Source organism: Podarcis raffonei, chromosome 5, assembly GCF_027172205.1.
Source record: "Podarcis raffonei isolate rPodRaf1 chromosome 5, rPodRaf1.pri, whole genome shotgun sequence".
Classification (NCBI taxonomy): Eukaryota; Metazoa; Chordata; class Lepidosauria; order Squamata; family Lacertidae; genus Podarcis; species Podarcis raffonei.
Window position 1 is genome coordinate 21,653,011 of NC_070606.1, and position 19,756 is coordinate 21,672,766.

The window sequence follows — 19,756 nt, forward strand, 5'->3', positions numbered from 1 at the left end:
AAATGGATATACCAAAAAAAGACTAGTTGGAACAGTTCTTTCACTGAATCATTTGCCCTAATACTGACTTTCTCTTGCATAAAGAGCAGGAGGCTGCTAGCATGTTACTATAGCTCCCAAGCTCTAGGAGACAATCTAAGGGCATTTCCACAAGGGTCATTTCCTCTACCACAGCCCTCTTAGCCAACAAGGCAAGGTGCTTTTAAATCTGAGTTGTAGTTTGTCTCATCTATTAAGAAATGTGATTTCCCCCCCTAGAAAATAATTTTATTTACTTCAGGAACACCCATTTTGGAAGTGTGAGATGAAAATATATCCCCAAACAAATGCCCATTCATCCTTACCTTCCTTGTCAATGGTGATTTTACTTAGGCAAATGGAGTCCATAGATTTGAATCGAAATGAAAATCAATGAATGTATGGTTTGAGTTGGGTTTTTGACAAATCCTTGATGTTTATAGGTTTGTTTTCATCATTGGCACATCAGTAGCACTGGCTTTCCATGCAATGATGAAAAGAGGAGTGAGCCGTATCCAGCTCTTGCGTAAATTGACCTGGAGGACTGTGATCTTACTCTTGATGGGACTCTGCTTCCTTAACTACGGACCAAGAGATGGTCCATGTAAGTATAATTGCCTTTCGGTCATTAGTGTTTTTATCATACAATCACGTACAATATCCACACTTATGCTTTCCAGGCATGGCCAGTGCTTTAAATCTCTATGGCCAAGTGCCCCCCGCTTCCCCCCTTTTTTGCTGTGGGGCATTGCTGGCCCTGCCCCCAGTGTCTCTGTGCAGTTCTGGGATACTCTGTCCAGTTCTGGTTGCTGCAATTTAAGAAGGATATTGACAAGCTGCAACACATGCAGACGAGAGCGACCAAGATGAGAAGAGTCTGGAAACCAAACCTTATAAGGAATGGTTGAGGGAACTGGGTATGTTTAGCCTGGAAAAGAGGGGACTGAGAGGAGATATCCATCTTCAAATATCTGAAGGACTGATGCATGGAGGATGGTACATGCTTGATTTCTGCTGCTCCGGAGGGTGGGACCCGAACCAATGGCTTCAAGTTACAAGAAAGAAGATTCCAACTAAACACCAGGAAGAACTTTCTGACAGTAGGTGATGTTTTACAGTGGAAGGGACTCCCTCAGGAAGTTTTGGAGACTGTTTCATTGGAGGTTTTTAAGCAGAGGTTGGATGGTCATTGATGATTTAGTTGAGATTCCTGCATTTCGGGGGGGGGTGGACTAAATGACCTCTACAATTCTATGATGCTTGCTCCCTCCCCAATCTTCTTGTGTTTAGAGAGAAGGTCTCTGGGGCCTCGTGAGCACATATGACCGAGTTCCTGATAGCAAGGGGACTTGTAACATGTTTGCAACCCACTTCAGATCGTCCTGCTCGGAAGGGGAAAGCGAAGAGCCTCCATGTGGCCTTTTGAATTCATGAATAGGACTATTATTTCCCCCAATGGTGCATTATTATCTCCATCTGCAGATAGAAGATCTAGGCTTTAAAAATAACGAATGGTTAAAACCATTTATTGAGTGGGGGACCCTACTATGCGTTCTAAAAAGAAGTCCCTGTTGATTTATTTTTAATTTTTTGGTCTTTTGAGTAATAGTTGCTATAGTTTTATTTGCTTGTTTTGCTAAATACACAACAGTCTGCAACAGCAAATTACAACTTTGCATTCACCAGCAGAACATATCTAGTTATTGCCTATTAAAGTCCCAGCAGCTGGTGCTGGGCATGTCAACTGTTAACACTTTTCTGCTTTCAGCAAAAATGGCTTGCTAATTTAGTTTGGCAAAACAGAGAGGTACTTTTAGTGACAATAATATGATCTGGAGACTTTTAGAAACAACAATTACCAGACCGGAGGTGTCTCATTTCTGCTGCCCCCAATGGCAAATCCTGTAAGCACTGGAAGTATTTGGGAAAGGCAGCAACAGTCATGGTGGCATAACACCCTGTGTGGATCATTTATTTATCAGAATGCTTTCTCCTCCCTCCCTCCTTCCCCCCCCTCTCTTTTGGCTGTTACATGCAGCATCCATTTTCCAGCAGAAACCAAAGACAGCTCTTTTTATGCAGCCCAAGGGAAGGGAGGGAAATGAGAAGGAACTAAGAACTTGGCACTTAGATTAGATATGTTTGTGACTTTTTTATTTTTATTTTTTTTGCAAATCTCTGCACTTCAGTACTGCAGGATAGCCAGTTCCAAGTACTGAGTACTTATGGAGCCATTGTGGTGTCGGCTTTCAAATCCCGATCTCCACCCCCGAAATGCATTATGTTCTTGACAGTTGCCCTTTTAAATCCACAGTGCAGTGCAGTTGGGGTCACACATATTTCTTCCTAACCACGAGTTTCTGCTTTCTTTAAAGGAAGAGCTTAATAATGGAAACCTTAATAAAGTTATTAAGGATTCTGAAGCTGGAACCAGGATAGATGTATGGTTTCCTCTGTAGAGGACGGCACTGTGGGTGGGTGGTATTCAGATAGGTTTCTTCAGAGTGTTGGCATCCATCTGTCTTGGGAGGAGTGCGCCTCTGTGCTATAGCAGGGCAGGATGTAAGAGACAATGGCTGTCCTAAAACCCCCAATCCAACTCAAAAGATTCAATTAAATGTATCTTCCTTCAGCTTCTAGCATAGACATTTCATCCATAGCAATGCTAACACTCCTCCTGCTTCATCATCATCATCATCATCATCATCATCATCATCCTTGCGTTCCTTTTACAGGATTTACAGAGCAATCTCAGGCCTGTTTGCTTAGAAGTACTACTGTGTTTAGAGGACTATGTTTCCCAAAGGTGTGCAGAAGACTATAAAGAAAGTCACTCTCATTGCTCTAAAAAGCACCCTACTTCAATAAGATTATCAACAGCTGACAGTCCTAAACCTAAAAGAAGCTTTAGTCTAGTGAATAAGATTAGGAAAGGGACGTGAATAATTTCTGGCAGAACAAACAACGTTGAACATCACCTTAAGTAGAGTATAAATGGACTGCATTTCTGAAATGTAAAAGTATTTGGGCATACCAGCAGGTTCCAGTGTTAAAAAGAATTTAGCTAACAATGAATTCAGTGTTTGAGAAAGATACTTGGGCCTGGGAAAGTTTTGTCTGCTTGCAGTTTTAGCAGAGGACACTAATGGGTTTGAGACAGCATTTAAAAGGGTGTTTGGATGAATACCTTGCCTTATGATTTGTGTTGCCAAGGAAACAGGGTGTGGAATTGCCTCCATCAGACCCTAGGCCTTATTCCATCTGAATAGGGCCTAGGGTTTGATGTATCCACATCTCAGTTTCTTACCTGTAAAATTCATGTCATTGTGACTTACTTCAAAGGTATAATGGATTGTATAGCATATCCTCCAAGTGCCCCTATTGTTCAGTCACAGTCCTGGAATTATGAAAGCTGTCCTGGCTTCTGATTTGATCCTGGAACTTCCCTATTTCCCCTGCCACTGCTGCCACTGCTGAGGTCGAGGAGGAGGATGAGCTGGCCCTTGTCCCAAGAAACGGTGGTGATGGCAGTGGCATCTGCTAGGGCGTATCCCATTGCCTCTCTGTGGCCACCACTAACTAGCCTTCTCCCTTGGGCAGTTTGCAGCAATTGCTGGGGAGCAGGCAAGGAGAAAAGGCTGCTGCGACCGAGGCCCAGCTCCGCGTGATACGGTGGCTGTGAGGTGCAGGCAGAGGGCAGGGCTGCCCCAGGTGGGAAGAAAGAGGAAATGGAGCGCAGCGCAAGGAGTCTTGATTTATTATTATTATTTAAAAAAAGCTTTGTGCACCTGCGTCTAATCTTGCCCCTTCTTCTGACAGAAAAGGCTCTGTGGGGGACAATGACCAAAAAATGGGGGGGGGGCAGTTGATGAAGGCCAGTTGGAGGTGAGTGAGAAATGTCCCTATTTTCATCTGAGGAATGTTGGAGGGTATGCTATAGTACTTAAAATAATTTGAAAGCAGCGAAAACATTAGTAAAGAAAAACATTTAACAGTTAAGAATTTGCAGGATAAGCTTTATTATATGTTCCAGATATTGCTATTTATGCTAGACAACAAGGCAGTAACCCCTGCAGTAGCATAATTTGCCTTCACCTGAGCCAAATTCAGAATTTTAAGTGTGAGCAACAGGAAAATAATCTTAAGTGTAGGAAGTTTCTCTTTTGGAAAGCTTTGCATCTGAGCCCTACAGATCTAGAATTATGAATTTTAAGCCTCCAGATTATATTTTATTATCTTCCTGATCCACTACCTCCCGTTTTCATTGGCTTTTGTGCTCAGATGTGTTTTGTACCGAGACGCCAAAAGAAATCTTGGAAATAATTGAACCAATTCATATGGCTGATTGTGTCTCATATTCAAATATGGAATGAAGAGAGGAAATGTAATAAAAGATTATATTTAATACCAGTACCTTAGTCTATGCCTGGCTGATTGGCATGATGCAAATTTTATCATATCTGACTATTTTAGGATTCTGAAAATACAATAATATAATAATTTAATAAATAACTAAATGTGATTGAAAATGAGCTAAATGATACGTTGTGACTTGAGTTTTCAGTATCTGCCAGCTGGCTTTGTAGTTTCCCAAGAGTAATGTGAAGGGTTTCTACCATGTATCATATGATCAAAAAACCTAATACTAACCCAATCACACCCTAGTACAATCTAACATTTTTTCGTAATGTGATGGAAAATGGGTAATATTATACCACACTTTTCCATTTATCTGAATCAGAATGGACTTTCTCAGCAATGTTTCAATTCTAGCATTTTTTACACTCATCCCATTAGTCAAAGGGTCTTTGGTTGCCCACCCCCATTCATGCCAACATTTGTGTGTTTGAAAGGCAAGACAGGATTATATATTTAGCAACACAGCGATTTCATATATATATATATATATATATATATATATATATATATATATATATATATATATGAAGAGTGCAATTTCAGTCCTCTCTGAAATGATTCCACACAAATACCTGTGAGAGCATAAAAGTTAGAAAAAGAATGGTATGTCTGCAACCTAGCTGGCATTGCATGAACATAAGAACACGAGAAAAACTTGCTGGATCAGGCCGATGGCCCATCTGGTTCAGCATCCTGTTCTCACAGTGGCCAACTAGAAGGCTGTGGGAAACCAGCAAGCAGGATGGGAGCACAAGAGCCCTCCCTCTTCTGTGCTTTCCAGCAACTGGCATTCAGAACTGTTGCTACCTCCAACTGTGGCAGCAAAGCATAGTCACTGTGGCTAGCAGCCATCAATAGTCGTGTCATAGCTAGTAGCCTTTGAAGGAGGAACACCTTCATATCAAAAGGTCAAAATTATAAAGCTCCTCATTCCAGCACTAGCAAGCCAAGCTACATCCAGGACAAAATGTCAGGACTGTGCAGACTCTGTTATCTTTTCACAATTGAGTAAGGCTTAGCTGCAGGGCTAAGAGGAGCTGCTAGCAATAGTTCGCTAAATTTACAGAATGCCAAGATTTGCTAGTATCTTATAGTGAGCTAGCCTATTGGTCTGTCCCAATATGGTCTATCCTGAGTGGCAGTATCTCTCCAGAGTTTCAGGCTCAGAGATTTTTTTTCCAGCCCCATTGGGGGCAGCCAATGTAAAGCCCTCCAGAAGTTGTTAGACTATAGTTCCCATCATCCCCAGCCAGCCCCATCATCCCGGCTAGTGTTGAGTGATGATGGGTGCCGCAGTCCAGCAACATATGGAAGTCACCACATTGGCAACCCCTGATGTAAATAATCAGATAAGTCTCCAGTGCTTACTCACTACAAGGAAAATGGACTGTAAAATACTGCCCCCTACTCCAAAATATCCTACAGCTTGAAATGGAGAACATAAAACAAAATGATCGCCTTAGACAAATGACATTCCCATAAAATTTGACTTTAGTTCCTTGTCCTTTTGTTCGGAATGGCCAAGTTCCGCCTCCATGAGAGCAAATGAGAAAGCCAAGCACTCTTCAGCAGCCTCCTCTTCTGTCTTTGTCCCCTTTGTGCTTGCACAACAAAAGAGCAGTACATTAAGAATAAATGGCAGTAATGGACTGGTGGGAATACTTCCCCTTTAAGTGGACAGCACAAGCTGGATGGAGCCCAGAGCTTTAAAAGTATGAAACCTGCTGATTAATCCTCAGATTCACTATTGTAAATGTAAGCACTTTAAGTTGCTGGGTGGCTTTGTGGAAAGGACAGTATTTTAGAATAGAGAAGAGACAGCTTGATTGGGAGAAAGTTGAGACATATCTGAAATTGTCAGAAATTGTCAAAATGTCTGGGCACCTCTAAGGAGACTAGCTAACTTTCATCTTTCGATAGTGGTGGGCTGACAGGGAGGCAAAGACATTGATGCGCACAGGGCGCAATGAAGGTTGCATAGAGGAACTTTCTCCAACTGTTCTGTAGTTCATTGAGCACATTGTCAGAGTGAGGCTGTTGATGTGAACAGCTATACCCAATTCCAGACCTGAAAGCGTTTGGTTTTTTGCAATCCAGGGGTTCTGCTGCTCTTGGCTGGAGGTGACACTGGGGAGTTGAGTTGAAGCCTGATGTGCAATAGGCTCAATAGCCTCAAAGTGCTACTTCAATGAGTTGGCCAATCAAAGGCAAAAGGCCAGCTCCTAAGATCTATGGTGAATCTAGAATAGCCTTCACCATCCTAGTGCCCTCTGGAAATTTTAAAATGCCACTCCCACTAGCCTCAGTCAACACGATAGCTCAGTTGGTGGAGCATGAGACTCTTAATATCAGGGTCGTGGGTTCGAGCCCACGTTGGGCAAAAGATTCCTGCATTGCAGGGGGTTGGACTAGATGACCCTTGCTGCAATCCAGGGGTTCTGCTGCTCTTGGCTGACTGGCAGTGGCTCTCCCGGGTTTCAGAAAAGTGTCTTCTCCAGGCCTACCTGAAGTGCCAGGGATTGGACCCAGGGCATTCTGTATGCAATTCTATATACAGGGCATTCTGTATACAAAATTGTCCAACCCTACAGTTCTATGATTCTATGACTGTGCTGGCTGGGACTGATGCGAGTTGTAGTCCAAAACATCTGGAGGGCACCAGGATGGCACATCTAGAAGTCTCATACTGCCTGTCAACTGCAAAGGCTATTCTTGCACCCATGTATTCCTTACTATGCCTGAAGAGGCTTCTGGGACCTGAATGCACACAATCACTGGATTCCAAGCCTTAGCCCATGAGTTTCTTGGTATTGGAACCAAATCCTTGATGCATCTGATTACTCAGTAATTTTGGGCCAAATATAAAAATATGTAACATGCATGATTGCAGATCATGTACTGGAATTTTTTTTCTCAAATTAGGTCTTATATGTAACATTCAGCTTTGTACCTACAGTGTCATGGAGCTGGGCAAGGATTCCAGGTGTTCTGCAGCGTCTTGGATTTACTTACTTCATTTTGGCTTTGATGGAGACCTTCTTTTGCTTAAAAGACCTTGGCAGATATCAGGTGAGATGCAATGGGACTGACCTTGGAAAAACATACCCTTGCTCACTTTTGAGACCCCAACAGATCCATTTGGTAGTATGTGTGTGGCATCCAGCTAGCCTCATATTATTGATGTCTTATATTTTACCAGTTTCCAGACTGCTGACTTTCTTATCTATAATCTCACTCTCTGGCACCACTAAATTTCAATCAGAAATAATCTCAATTGTCCCTTTACCTTGGCTACACTGTAACCAGTGCCCTTTCTTACTCTCCTTTCGTAGTGAGGTATATTATGCTCAAAGGTTTCACAAACTGAATCTCCACACAAGTTTTAAAAGTAAAATAAATACCATTCTCACAATAGCTTAAAAACAGGATGATATTATTATTATTACTATTACTATTATTATTATTATTATTATTATTATTATTATTATTATTATTAAATGTGAGGGGGTCAGCAGATAATTACTGCAGCCTTGGTGATGCTCTTGCATTGAGTCAGTCACGTTTTCAGCAGAGGCAGTACACTGGTAGCACAGTAAGTAAGACACCAGGCCTTGGCTACTGTTGGGTTCCTTGCCCCTTATAAGAGCCTGGTATTTAGTAGGTTTTCAAATTAAATACTTATCTAATTAATATGCACCTATCCACTGCATCAAAAGCAAATGGCTAATGCATCAACAAATTTGGTAGCAGAGGAACATTAAAGGTGTAATTCTGAGAAATGTTGAAAGAGAGAGACTTCACATTAATCCCAACAACACTATAATGCAAGTATATTATTGTTATTATTATTTATTCAATTCATATACCCACTGGCGGAGGAATGGGAGTGCAGAGGGAGAGGACCACCCCGGCATCACTATTCCAGTAGGGTGCCATCACGATGGTCTCCCCTGGACACGTGCTGCGCACCCCCCGCACGCTGGGCACCCCCCCCCCAGAATGTGACCATGCCCTCACGGGTGGCATGCCACGCCCCCGGATGTGCACCGCCCCCCACGGGCAGTGTGCCACACCACCGGGATGCATGCACCAGTCACGCCCCCACCTGCTCTCCGTCCCCGGTAGCAGAGCATGCAGCTTTTGCCACTGCATATACCACCCTTTACCAGAAGATTCTAGGGTGGTGTACAACATTAAAAACACATTATAGAACATCAGTGATAACAACATACTAAAAAACATAATGACAGACAGCCCAATAGTAAAATAATCATCATAGTGACATTCCACTCCCCCACACTTTCACATGCCATAGATTACTTAATAGCCATAGGCCTGGATAAAGAGAAATACTTCTGCTTGGCACCTGTAGGCATGTAGTGATGGCACCAGGTGAGCTTCTCTGGGGGGAGCATTCCACAATCAAGGTTTTCTTGTGTACATGTTTGGGTTTCACAGGTTGAAGACAGAAGTAACATGTTAAGATGAGTGAGGCCACTTTGAAAGCACCCTCACTATGTTCAGTAGAAACAGACATTTTCTTTCCTGGGATGAGCTCTGCATATTTTCAATGCAATTCAGTGTGAAGAATTACTAGGAGAAAATGGAAGGAATGTATTGGCTAGCACCTTCTCCATCACCAACTCACACAGCCCAATCCAATAGCTGTTTATGCAAATCCCGTTCAATAAAGGTGAATAATGAACATATGACATGCATTCGATTTTAAATATATATATTTAAAATGGATAGCTTGCCCGGAGACTGAGGGGAGGAGCTAAACCAGTGTTTAACTTTCTGGGATTGTGCTTATGTGTATGTAAGGCAAATCAGAAATCTGGAATTGCACTGGGGATGCAGGGCCATTTGTGATGAGTGTTTTGTTTCTGTCTTCACCCTCTGAAAAATGGGGATGCTTCCATTGGCTTCCAGTCTGAGAAGATCAAGACATAAATTAGAGGGAATGTTACAAATAATATTTCTTCATTGGCAAGCAAGTGAACTGAGTGACCTCATTCCTCCCTCCCTCCCTCCATTTCCTTTTATCTCTGACTTGGACGATCCTGTTTTAAATTTGGTTTAAATGCGTATTTATAGACCAGACTCTAGTGTCTTCTCCTAGTGATAATGATCAGCTAATAATGATAAATACTTCGCTGATGAGCTAAGTATGTAATTACACAACAGGCTGCAGTCACTCAATAAAGCTTTTACAAGCTGCTGGATAACTGTCTTTTAATAACTGCCTACATATATGTTTGCATTAGAGACGGCAATGGGTGTGGTGGCAAATTAAAATGATGTGTGCATTAATGTGGGGCAGATTTTATCCTTCCTGTTTTATTTGATGCTTCTTGGATCAGACGCTTGCACGAGAGCCACCTTTGTAACCTGACACCAAAGGCACACATTTAAAGATGGCTGTTCTCTTGCACATTCATGTTCGAAAAGATGCCTTCCAGTCCCATTTCATGCACAGACCAGACATCTCTCAGCATTTAGCAGGGGAAAGGGCTCCTTGGAAGTGAGCATCAAAGCAACACTTCAGTAGTCCTAGCAGTTCTCCTGCACACACACACATATATACATACATATATGCATGCGTAGCTAAACCCTTTCCCAATTTATGTTTCCCAATTCCTGTGTCAGGAATGAATTTGGGTGACCACACCAAGCATAAAATACTCAGGTAATAAAGATCCAGTGACAAAGGATGGCATAAAAAATGAATTGAACCATTAGTTGGCTAGAGAACTGTATTGCATAACTTGGAAAAAGTGCAAGTATGTTTTGGTTTGCATCTTCTTCTTAGAAAATGCCAGTTACCTTTAAATGCAGACTGAACTAAATCCCCCCCCCATCTGTACCCACCATCCTCAGGGCTATATTGTCAGGAGTAAAAGGTAAAGGTAAAGGGACCCCTGACCATTAGGTCCAGTCGTGGCCGACTCTGGGGTTGCGGCGCTCATCTCGCTTTATTGGCTGAGGTAGCCGGCGTACAGCTTCCGGGTCATGTGGCCAGCATGACTAAGTTGCTTCTGGCGAACCAGAGCAGTGCACGGAAACGCCGTTTACCTTCCCGCCAGAGTGGTACCTATTTATCTACTTGCACAGCGTGTTTTAGAACTGCTAGGTTGGCAGGAGCTGGGACCGAGCAACGGGAGCTCACCCCGTCGCGGGGATTCGAATCGCTGGCCTTCTGATCGGCAAGCCCTAGGCTCTGTGGTTTCACCCACAGCGCCACCCTCGTCCCAGGAGTCAGGAGTAGGTAGCTATAAAACACCTGGTGTCAGTAAAGTCAACTCTTTATTCAAAGAAACCAAAACAGTGCAGGCCTAGTGATCCCAGCAACTCTTCCCAATAGGTCTTTCTTGCCTCTGTGAGGCAGCTGTGAGGAATGAAGGTCCCCAACTTCCCACCACTCTCTAAGACTCCTCCCCTGGTTCCTTCCCTATCAGCCTAAGGCACCTTTGTATTGTTTCTCATTGCTTTGCCCTCTTCATTCCTCTCTGTGCTCTGGGAGACCTGTGGGCAAGGGAGCTCGTCACAGCAGGAGAGGGAGACTCTCTGGCTTCTTCAGCAGCCCGCCTCCACTCTGCTTCTTGGCCCACCTCTGCTTCTGCTTTTGAGCTGCTCTCTGCCACAGCCTCGTCCTGCTCATTCAACCCCGTTGCCTCTTCATCTTCCAACACCTCCTCCTCCCGGTCTACTCCCTCTTCTCCCTCTGACCACTCACCATCATGTCCCCCATCACTCCCTTGGCTCTGAGCCTTCATCCTCTGGGAATTCCTCTGGGGGTTCTCCTGCTGGTGCTTCCCACCACTCATCTGCATCCAGCCAGTCCATGACACATACTCAGAGCATAGGAGATTGCATTGTCTATTGTCTGCACAACAAACTTTCCCCTGGTTAGCACATGGGAGATGAGATGAATAAAGTTCTCTCTTTTTTTTGAAGGCATATTGCACACAGCCTGAACACATGTAAAATCACTGACCTAGTAGCTGGGCAACTGCATGATAAATATGACCTTATGGCTTTTTATGAGCACTCAGCATGCTCACTCACCTTCCCTCCGTAGGTATGCCTAGGATTTGATTTGATGGATTGTCTTCAGGGTTTTTTGCATGTGAATCAAGTGACGGAGACAGGAAGTGGCTAACATTCTAATTGCTGCTTTCACTTTCATGTAGTTAAGAGAGCTATTTCCTATTGATGTGTATGAAGGTGGGGGAAGAAAACTTTTGGGGGTTAAAGAGTGGTTAAATAAATATGGCCACTTCCAGACGAATGTGTGTCAACACATTCTTCTGGAAGTGGCCATATTTATTTTCTTGACCGCATCTCTGATCATGTGAATTTCCTTCTCTTTGAAGTTTGATAATTGGTGGGCTCCACTAAGGGATATTGTTCTCTACTGGCCGGAGTGGGTAATCATGGTGATCCTGGAGACCCTTTGGCTGTGCCTCACATTCCTGCTACCTGTCCCTGGATGCCCCAGGTAAGCAAGTCTGAATGCACAGTAGAGTAGAATTTTCATAATGGAAAAAAGGGCATTCTATAAGTGTATTTGTAAAGGTCTTATTCACTATCATGAAAGGTCATTTCCTAAACAACCTATTGTATGAAGGGTACATAACTCCAAAAAGAGGCCAATAGTTTTACCCATTTTCCAAGTGAAAGAATATTCTCTGTGTACTCTCCCCCCCGCAACAGGATCTTTTTCTTTGCAGTGAGAGAGAAAGCACTGGAGGCTCATAGTATCTTTGTAACATCTGTTAATTTGCAAGCACACAATTATAGCTTATTGAAAACAAGCAGATTCAGAGAGCGGGCAGCAAGTGCCAATCCCGAATCCCAAAGTGTGACATTTGCATCCTACTTCTGCCAATGCCAGCCAAAAAACTCCCATCTTTCCGTCTGTCTCAGTTTAAATGGCAACTGCTGTATTTTCTGCCACACACAAACACCACTTGTCAGGTAGATTTTTCGTTAAGGAAATATATTCCAGTTATTATCTCCAATTGAGAAAATATCACCTGGTTAGCAAGCCCTGACCACTGGTCAGGTGACAGAAGGGGGCCAATGGAGTTGCAACTGGGGCTCAAAAGCTTTTAATTCTGAGTGGGCTGCTCAGATTTAGTGCAAACTGCTCCCTGAGTGTCCGCCCCCTGACTATCCATGTTCCTCTTTCCAAGCCCATTTGCTTTCCAGCTTGATTGTTCGGTCAATATCTACTTGAGTTCAGACAGCCAGACCTGGTAGAAACATACCTATGCATTAGACTTGCTTCCATTTACAATCTGTGTTGGAAATAATTGGATCCTAAAGAACCCTCCACTCCCATTCTAAGTGACACCTGCCAGGCAGTCATTTTTAATGCCCAAGTGTATTATTCCCTACTACACCGAGCCCTTTCCCCAAGTCCAGTTAAAAAACATTTGAGAGCTCGTCTGTCCCAGATTCAAGGCAGAATCTCACCTCTCCCTGTCCTTAGGGTTGTGCTGTCATTTCTCATTTCTTTGGACAGAAAATTGAAGGGCAGTGTCGGTGGTGTTAAATTTCAAATCCCAATTTTGGAAATGAGTGAATTTAGCCCCCTTAAAACCCTGTTCTTTGGGAATTGTAGAAGAGGGAACAGGGCTGGCTTGCTGTGACTGATACATACCTAGTAATATACGCTGTTGGGTGTTTTTGGCTGTGTTTCTCAAGCTCTTTCATGTACCCCAGGACATGCATCCTTCAAAAAGGCACTGGCAAGGCAAGGCTGTCATATGCTATGTGTCCTGCTGTTTTATCATTTAAAATAATGATCTAGCCATCAGCAGACACAGCTTGAGGTGCATGCAAGGGATTGCAGAAGAGCTGTGTGAAATAGATGTATCAGTTTGTGTTTTAGTATGGGATCATTTGCATGTCTTAGTGAATAAGGCAAAGCTATATTGCTACCTCTTAACAATTCCCCCTCCCGTTACTTAAAACGAAGCAGAATAATTTTTTCCCCTTGCAGATAAATGTTGCTTTATCTTAAAACAACAGAAGTGAAAAAGAAGCCAATCTTCTCTTTCGTGGCATGTGAAGAGAGACAAAAAAACTGTGTAGGAAGAGTTATTTATGGGAAACAATAACGTCCCCTACCCCATTACTGGTACTATGACAGTAACCTAGATTTTGCACCGGAATCTTACAAGTCTTGCACTAAGGGGAGGTTGAAGGAGCTTTGGGTTGTTTCCCTATTTCTTAGTACCACACAAGTCAATGGAATGATAAAGTTCATCTTTCTCTACTCAACCCCATTAGTTACCCCATTAGAAAATGAAGTATTTTGAAGCTAGATTCTTCGAAACTTTTCTTCTTCAACTGGGTAAACTTTGTAGAGTTTCTCTACTGCTTGCACCTGCAAGTTAGCAAAGATTTTTAATATGAGATACAGAGAAAGTCAATAGTTATTTGTTTATACATTTCATTGTACACACCATACTTCTGCTGCAGAATTGATTTAAAGCTGGTGGTGATTTGTTGTCTATTAATGGTAGAGAGAATTTTTGCAAAATTGCTTGCAACAGGAAGTTAGCGTTCAGGTTCTTCTGATGCACCCGAAGTGCAATAAAAGGGACTTGTGACACCTTGATTTCAGTTGATTGGGAGGAAATGATATGCCACAGAAATACAATAGATAGAAAGAAGTGTTCTTGAAAGTGTAAAAAGATGGATGCAGCTTGTTCCTCCATTTCAGATTGCTCATGACAGAGTGTGATTCTTTAATCTCTTTCACTCCGTGGAAGCTAATATGTGGCCATAAATCACACACATCAACTTCTCGAGGAATAAAACACTCTTTTTCTCAATGAACATTGGACCACGACCCCGAACTATTTAAGAAGAAATGCATGCTTTCATGCACAGAGGTGGAAGCCAGGTTTAACATGGCCACGTTGGCTGTGACCCATTCTTCATTTAAGGCTATGATCCTGACCCATTCTTCATTTTGCATCATTTGTTGAAATGGTGTTCCTGCCACCTTTTAAAAAGTTAAATTAGGAGAAGCCTAGCTGAATGTATTTTCAATACCCAGAACTATGTTTTCCACTCTAAGCACTGACAATCTGGTACCAATTTCATGCACATATGTGCAGTTGTATTAGTGGAATCAGCTTAGCATAAAGTGAGTGATGGAATATGCATTCTACACGCTCTTAGAAGCTGTGCAGAAACTGCAGCTGGGGAGATGTGTGAAAAACTAGCTCCATGTTTTCAGATTAAGTTTCTATAGCGCCAGTCATAGGCAAATGGAATTAAGTTGATTTGTTAAGTTTGTAGGATTCTAGGGAGGGTGTTCATTCTCATAAGTGTTGGTGAACCACATTAGTGGTTTTTTGGAGCGAGCCTTGAGGAGTGGCTCATCCTCCTGACGACTTTATGAAATGCACCTGCAGTTTAGACACAACATGCAGAATTTGCAAACATACGAACTACAATTTTTGCTAAGGCTACTGTGTGCCTCACAAGGCAAGGTTCTGCATTTCCCAAGAAATGCTGGAGACAGATTTGAGTAACTGCTGGTTTGCAGTTTGCTAAGGATGAGTAACCATTGCCTCTTTTGCTCTAGTATTCCTTACTGCAACCCAAGATCGTTTTGCCACAGGCAGGATCTAATTTAGTTAAGTGAGCATAAAATCTCCCATATTCCATTTTAAGAGCGTTACAAGCAGCAGACTAGGCTTCCCCAATGCCCAGCAACACATTTTTCTTAACCATTTCTTGCATAATAACCAGCTAGAGGATGGGTTCACATTAGGGTTGCCATATGTCCTCTGCTTCCAGGACACATCCTCTTTATCATGGGCAAAGTCGTCATCACGACCCATAGTTAAAAGTAGAAGTTGGCAAATGTCTCCTCTTTTTTGCTCTTCAAAATATGGCAAACCCAGAGATAAACACAAATGTCTGCTCACTACCATGTGAATTTTAGTTTGTCTTTAAAAATGCTATTATACCTCTATTGCCACCCACAGCTATATTGTGCAGTTGCAGCCCTGCCAACAGGTAAACAATACCTGTTTTCTGCTTGGAAAGCAATATTTGAAATTTGAGGGTTACATTCTGAGTGTATATACTTTCAGTGAGTAAAAGCTAAAATTTTGTTTTGTGGGAAAATGCAGCTTTGTTAGGGATGAATCCACACAGTAAATATTGACACAATAGAACCGGTTTTATATTCTAATCATGATACCATCCTCCACTGTTTTCAGAGACGGGAAAAGCAAAGGCACATCAAACATTTGAATTAGTAGAGATGTGTTTTGTAGATATTTTGCGGCAGATGGTACATCTCAATTAGGGAAGCATGTTTTCAGATTGCCGTATTCTAATGCATTTTAAAAATTATATCTCATTCTGGGGGGAAGATCAGAGAGGCAACAAAAACCGTGATTGCCAGAATTAACAGAGCTTTTTGGCTTTCAGAGATCAAAAGGATCATTACACTTAATGGTGCATGTGTAGTAAATGCTATTCAGGAGTTGAAAATAAGCTCACTAATTCGTTTTCAAATTCTTGTCATATCAGACTGGTCTTGTGACGAAAAATAAAATCAGTTCCGGTGCTTGGAAAACTGACAGCTGCAATTAATATTGTGTGTTCTCTCTGCAGAGGTTACCTGGGCCCTGGGGGGATAGGAGATGATGGAAAATACCCCAACTGTACTGGCGGTGCAGCGGGGTACATTGATAAGTTGGTGCTTGGAGAGGACCACATATATCGCTACCCTACATGTAAGGTAATTGATTATCTGCAGGGCTGGCTTGGTGAAGTGTTTGTAAGTGCTGGGCTTATCTGGCCTTTGGCTTTTATATGATAACATCGCTTAGCCATTCCCTTCCTTCTCCTGTCAGACATTAGCCAGGTGCAGCCAAACAAAAGGAACACTTATTGTGGCACCGTTATCATACCGATTTTTTCCCCTCACCCCCAGAGGATGAAAGAAATCTATTTTTTTTTTATAATATTTTTATTAAACAATTTTTATATTCATACAAACAAAACATACATAAACAAACAAAAGACAGAAACAAAACAAGAAACAAATACCATTTCATGTCCTAATTTCTTAAACCTTTCTTCTTCGACTTCCTCATGCCTCCCGTTTCTGTATTCCAAATTCTAATCAATTGTTCAGCAAATCTTCCCTTATTTTGCTATAAATTTAAGCTAATCATCCTTATTCTCCTTGTCTTAACCATTACTAATAGTAACCTTTTACTTCAGTCCAACATCATTCTAACTGTCATTAATTTTGTAATATTTCTTTAAATAGTCCTTAAACTTTTTCCATTCTTCTTCCGCCGCTTCTTTTCCCTGGTTTCGGATTCTGCTCGTCATTTCTGCCAAGCCCATGTAGTCCATCACCTTCATCTGCCATTCTTCCAGCGTGGGTAGATCCTGTGTCTTCCAGTACTTTGCAATGAGTATTCTAGCTGCTGTTGTAGCATACATAAAAAAGTTATATCTGTCTTTAACACCCCTTGGCCGACAATGCCCAAGAGAAAGGCCTCTGGTTTCTTGGGAAAGGTATATTTAAATACCTTTTTCAGTTCATTATAAATCATTTCCCAGAATGCCTTAATCTTCGGGCACGTCCACCAGAGGTGAAAAAATGTACCTTCCTTTTCCTTACTAGAAAGAAATCTAGTGTGAAAGCAGTGTTAAGGTTTGACAGTCAGGAGTTTCAGAGTCAAGTTCACAAGCAATCTCAGCTCTTTAGGATTTACCTTTGCATATAATATTATAAGAAACACCACAATTTAGCTGGACAAATGCTCTCCGTCTGTCCTGTCTCTAATCCAGATGTTTCAGGAAGTGTTAATACCTCTGTGTATTAAGAACATTTGACAGAGCATTAATTCCTGGTCTCTAGAAACTGATCTCCTTTTAAATTCAGTGGTACCTCGGGTTAAGAACTTAATTCGTTCTGGAGGTCCGTTCTTAACCTGAAAGTACAACTTTAGCTAATGGGGCCTCCTGCTGCTGTTGCGCCGCCACCGCACGGTTTCTGTTCTCATCCTGAAGCAAAGTTCTTAACCCAAGTTACTATTTCTGGGTTAGCGGAGTCTGTAACGTGAAGCGTCTGTAACCTGAAGCCAGTGGTACCACTGTATAATTTTCAAGTTGCTGGATATATAGATCAGGCGTTTCTAATTTCTGTATCCTTGAAGGGCCACTGTAATCTTCAGAGAGTCACCCAGTGTCTAAAAGTGTCTTTTGTTGCATGAAACAACTTACCATACTTAACAGCAGTTCTGCGCTCCATAGTAAGAAGCTGGCATCATCTAGCACCTTCCAGTGTCCAGCGTTTTATATACATTTGCACGTGACATACAAAATCCAAAAGGGAGCTGGGACATTGAAAAGTGGAGCACCTGCCTTGCAAACATTTATCTTTTTCTGAAAAGTGAAGTTGTGCATGAGCTTTTTGCTTTCCCCCCTTCAGTGATAGAACATCTGCTTTGCATGCAGAAGGTCCTCGATTGAATCCCCGGCATCTCCAGGTGGTGGTGAACCCTCTGTCTGAACCCTGGATTGCTGCTGCCATTCAATTTAAGTAATGGTGTGCTAGATGGACCCATAGCCTAACTCAGTATAAGACAGTTTCCTATGTCTTGTTTAGAATTTAGGAGGACTGTTAGAGGCCTGTTAAAATCCACTTGATGGCTGTATGTGGCTTAGCAGGCTACCAGCTGGCCATTTTTGAATAGTCAGAAGAAGAAGAAATCAAACTAGCTTGTCAAACACAGTGGTGTTTAGATCTTCTGTCATTGAGTGCCTTGCCTACAAACAAAACTACTGCCACTGGCAATAAAATGCTTTCTATCTGATACTTTGGAGGCCCTAGACAGCAACTAGTTTTCTTAAGAGGGTCAGGGCGCAGGCTAATGAGTTACCAGTTTTCCCATAAAGTGGCTGCAGTAAGCCCATCCCTTCCTCTGCCGTTCTGATGAGGCAGTTGGCTTTTGGAATGCTGAAGGCACGCCGTTGCTGCGGTGATGCTAGGAACAGGAGTGGCAGACCAACAGAAGTAAAGACAGTTGTGGGAAGAAAGCAGGCAGTGAAAGGAGGCTGAGTGGCAGCGTGGGACTAAGAGCCTAACCCGGTGACAATGCTACGCTGGCAGCTCTCACAAACTACATTGGCTGCTCTCTCCATGTTCCTTTTTAACCTCTGGATTGGCAAGTCAGAGAGGCTAGGTTTGCCTCAAGGACAGCTAAGCGACAGTTCTTACTGTCAGAAAATTGTAGATTTTTTGTTCTGTATACATTTTTGCTCAATTGCTCTGTGGAATGATTTAGATGGCTATGCACTAAAAGGCAGTGCTAAAAGGCAGTGAAGTACAGTAAAATTCTAGGTATATAAGGATCAGGGAGCAAAAGGAAGCTCTGGGAAGTTTGTTGGTCTTGAATCTCCAAGCGGGCTGACTTTTCACAACCCTGTATCAGAACAGTGGCCCATCTAGCTCAGAATATTTATTAATCCTGGCTAGCAGTGGGTCCCCAAATTGCCCCCCATCTGATATCCTTTAACTGCCAGTGCCACAGAATTGGCCAAGGACCCAATATCAGGCAAGGATGTGCTCTTGGTGAAAATCAATCAGTATTTTAGTGCAAAATTTTTCTCTCTCTTTGCAATTTTGCCTAATATGCAGATTTTTGCAAAGCAATTTCCCCTAATATAGTGCATCCCCCCTGTTATTTTCACTAATACATGTATCTTATGCACACTTTTCTGGCGTACATGTGTTTTTATACATGTTACTTGCATGTGTGCAATGATTTGAGATCAGTAAAGCTGGAAAGACTTGAGAGGGGACCTCTTTTTCCTCATTCCATGCTTTTAGTTGACACTTCTCCCCGCCAAAAAAACCCCATAACTGGTATTGTCAAAATTTTTGCAAAAGTAGATACACAATCTTAGTTTGAAATCTTACTGAATTCTGAATATTCATGGCATCTCTACGAGCTGGTGATCTGTAGTGTCCAGCAGTAGCATAAGGCAAATTTTGCTGTGTCCAATAAATATATAATGAAGTTGAAATATATAATAGTAGAGTGTTCCCTCATTATGGATGGATGGATGCTGCAGATTGTCAGCTTCCCATATAGCTGCTGTAAACCTCCCAAGAGTTTAAAAACACCTTGTGAAGAAAGCTGACTGGTAACCACCACATGTCTCAAATCTGTAACTAGCCTGCCATTTCTATGGGCAACTTGTTGAGGCTTCTGTGATTATTATTATTATTATTCACATAATTTCTATAGCGTTTTAT

At 42.2% G+C, this 19,756-nt stretch overlaps 1 protein-coding gene across 1 annotated transcript in view; it reads left to right on the top strand.

Moving 5' to 3' along the window:
* The window catches only part of LOC128413775 (heparan-alpha-glucosaminide N-acetyltransferase-like), a 168,766-nt gene that overhangs the window by 105,626 nt on the left and 43,384 nt on the right, over positions 1-19,756 (top strand). The window contains exons 10-13 of the mRNA XM_053388191.1: positions 462-622; positions 7,394-7,506; positions 11,814-11,938; positions 16,090-16,216. Coding sequence (XP_053244166.1) covers positions 462-622; positions 7,394-7,506; positions 11,814-11,938; positions 16,090-16,216 — 526 coding nt within the window. The remainder of the gene's footprint in view (positions 1-461; positions 623-7,393; positions 7,507-11,813; positions 11,939-16,089; positions 16,217-19,756) is intronic.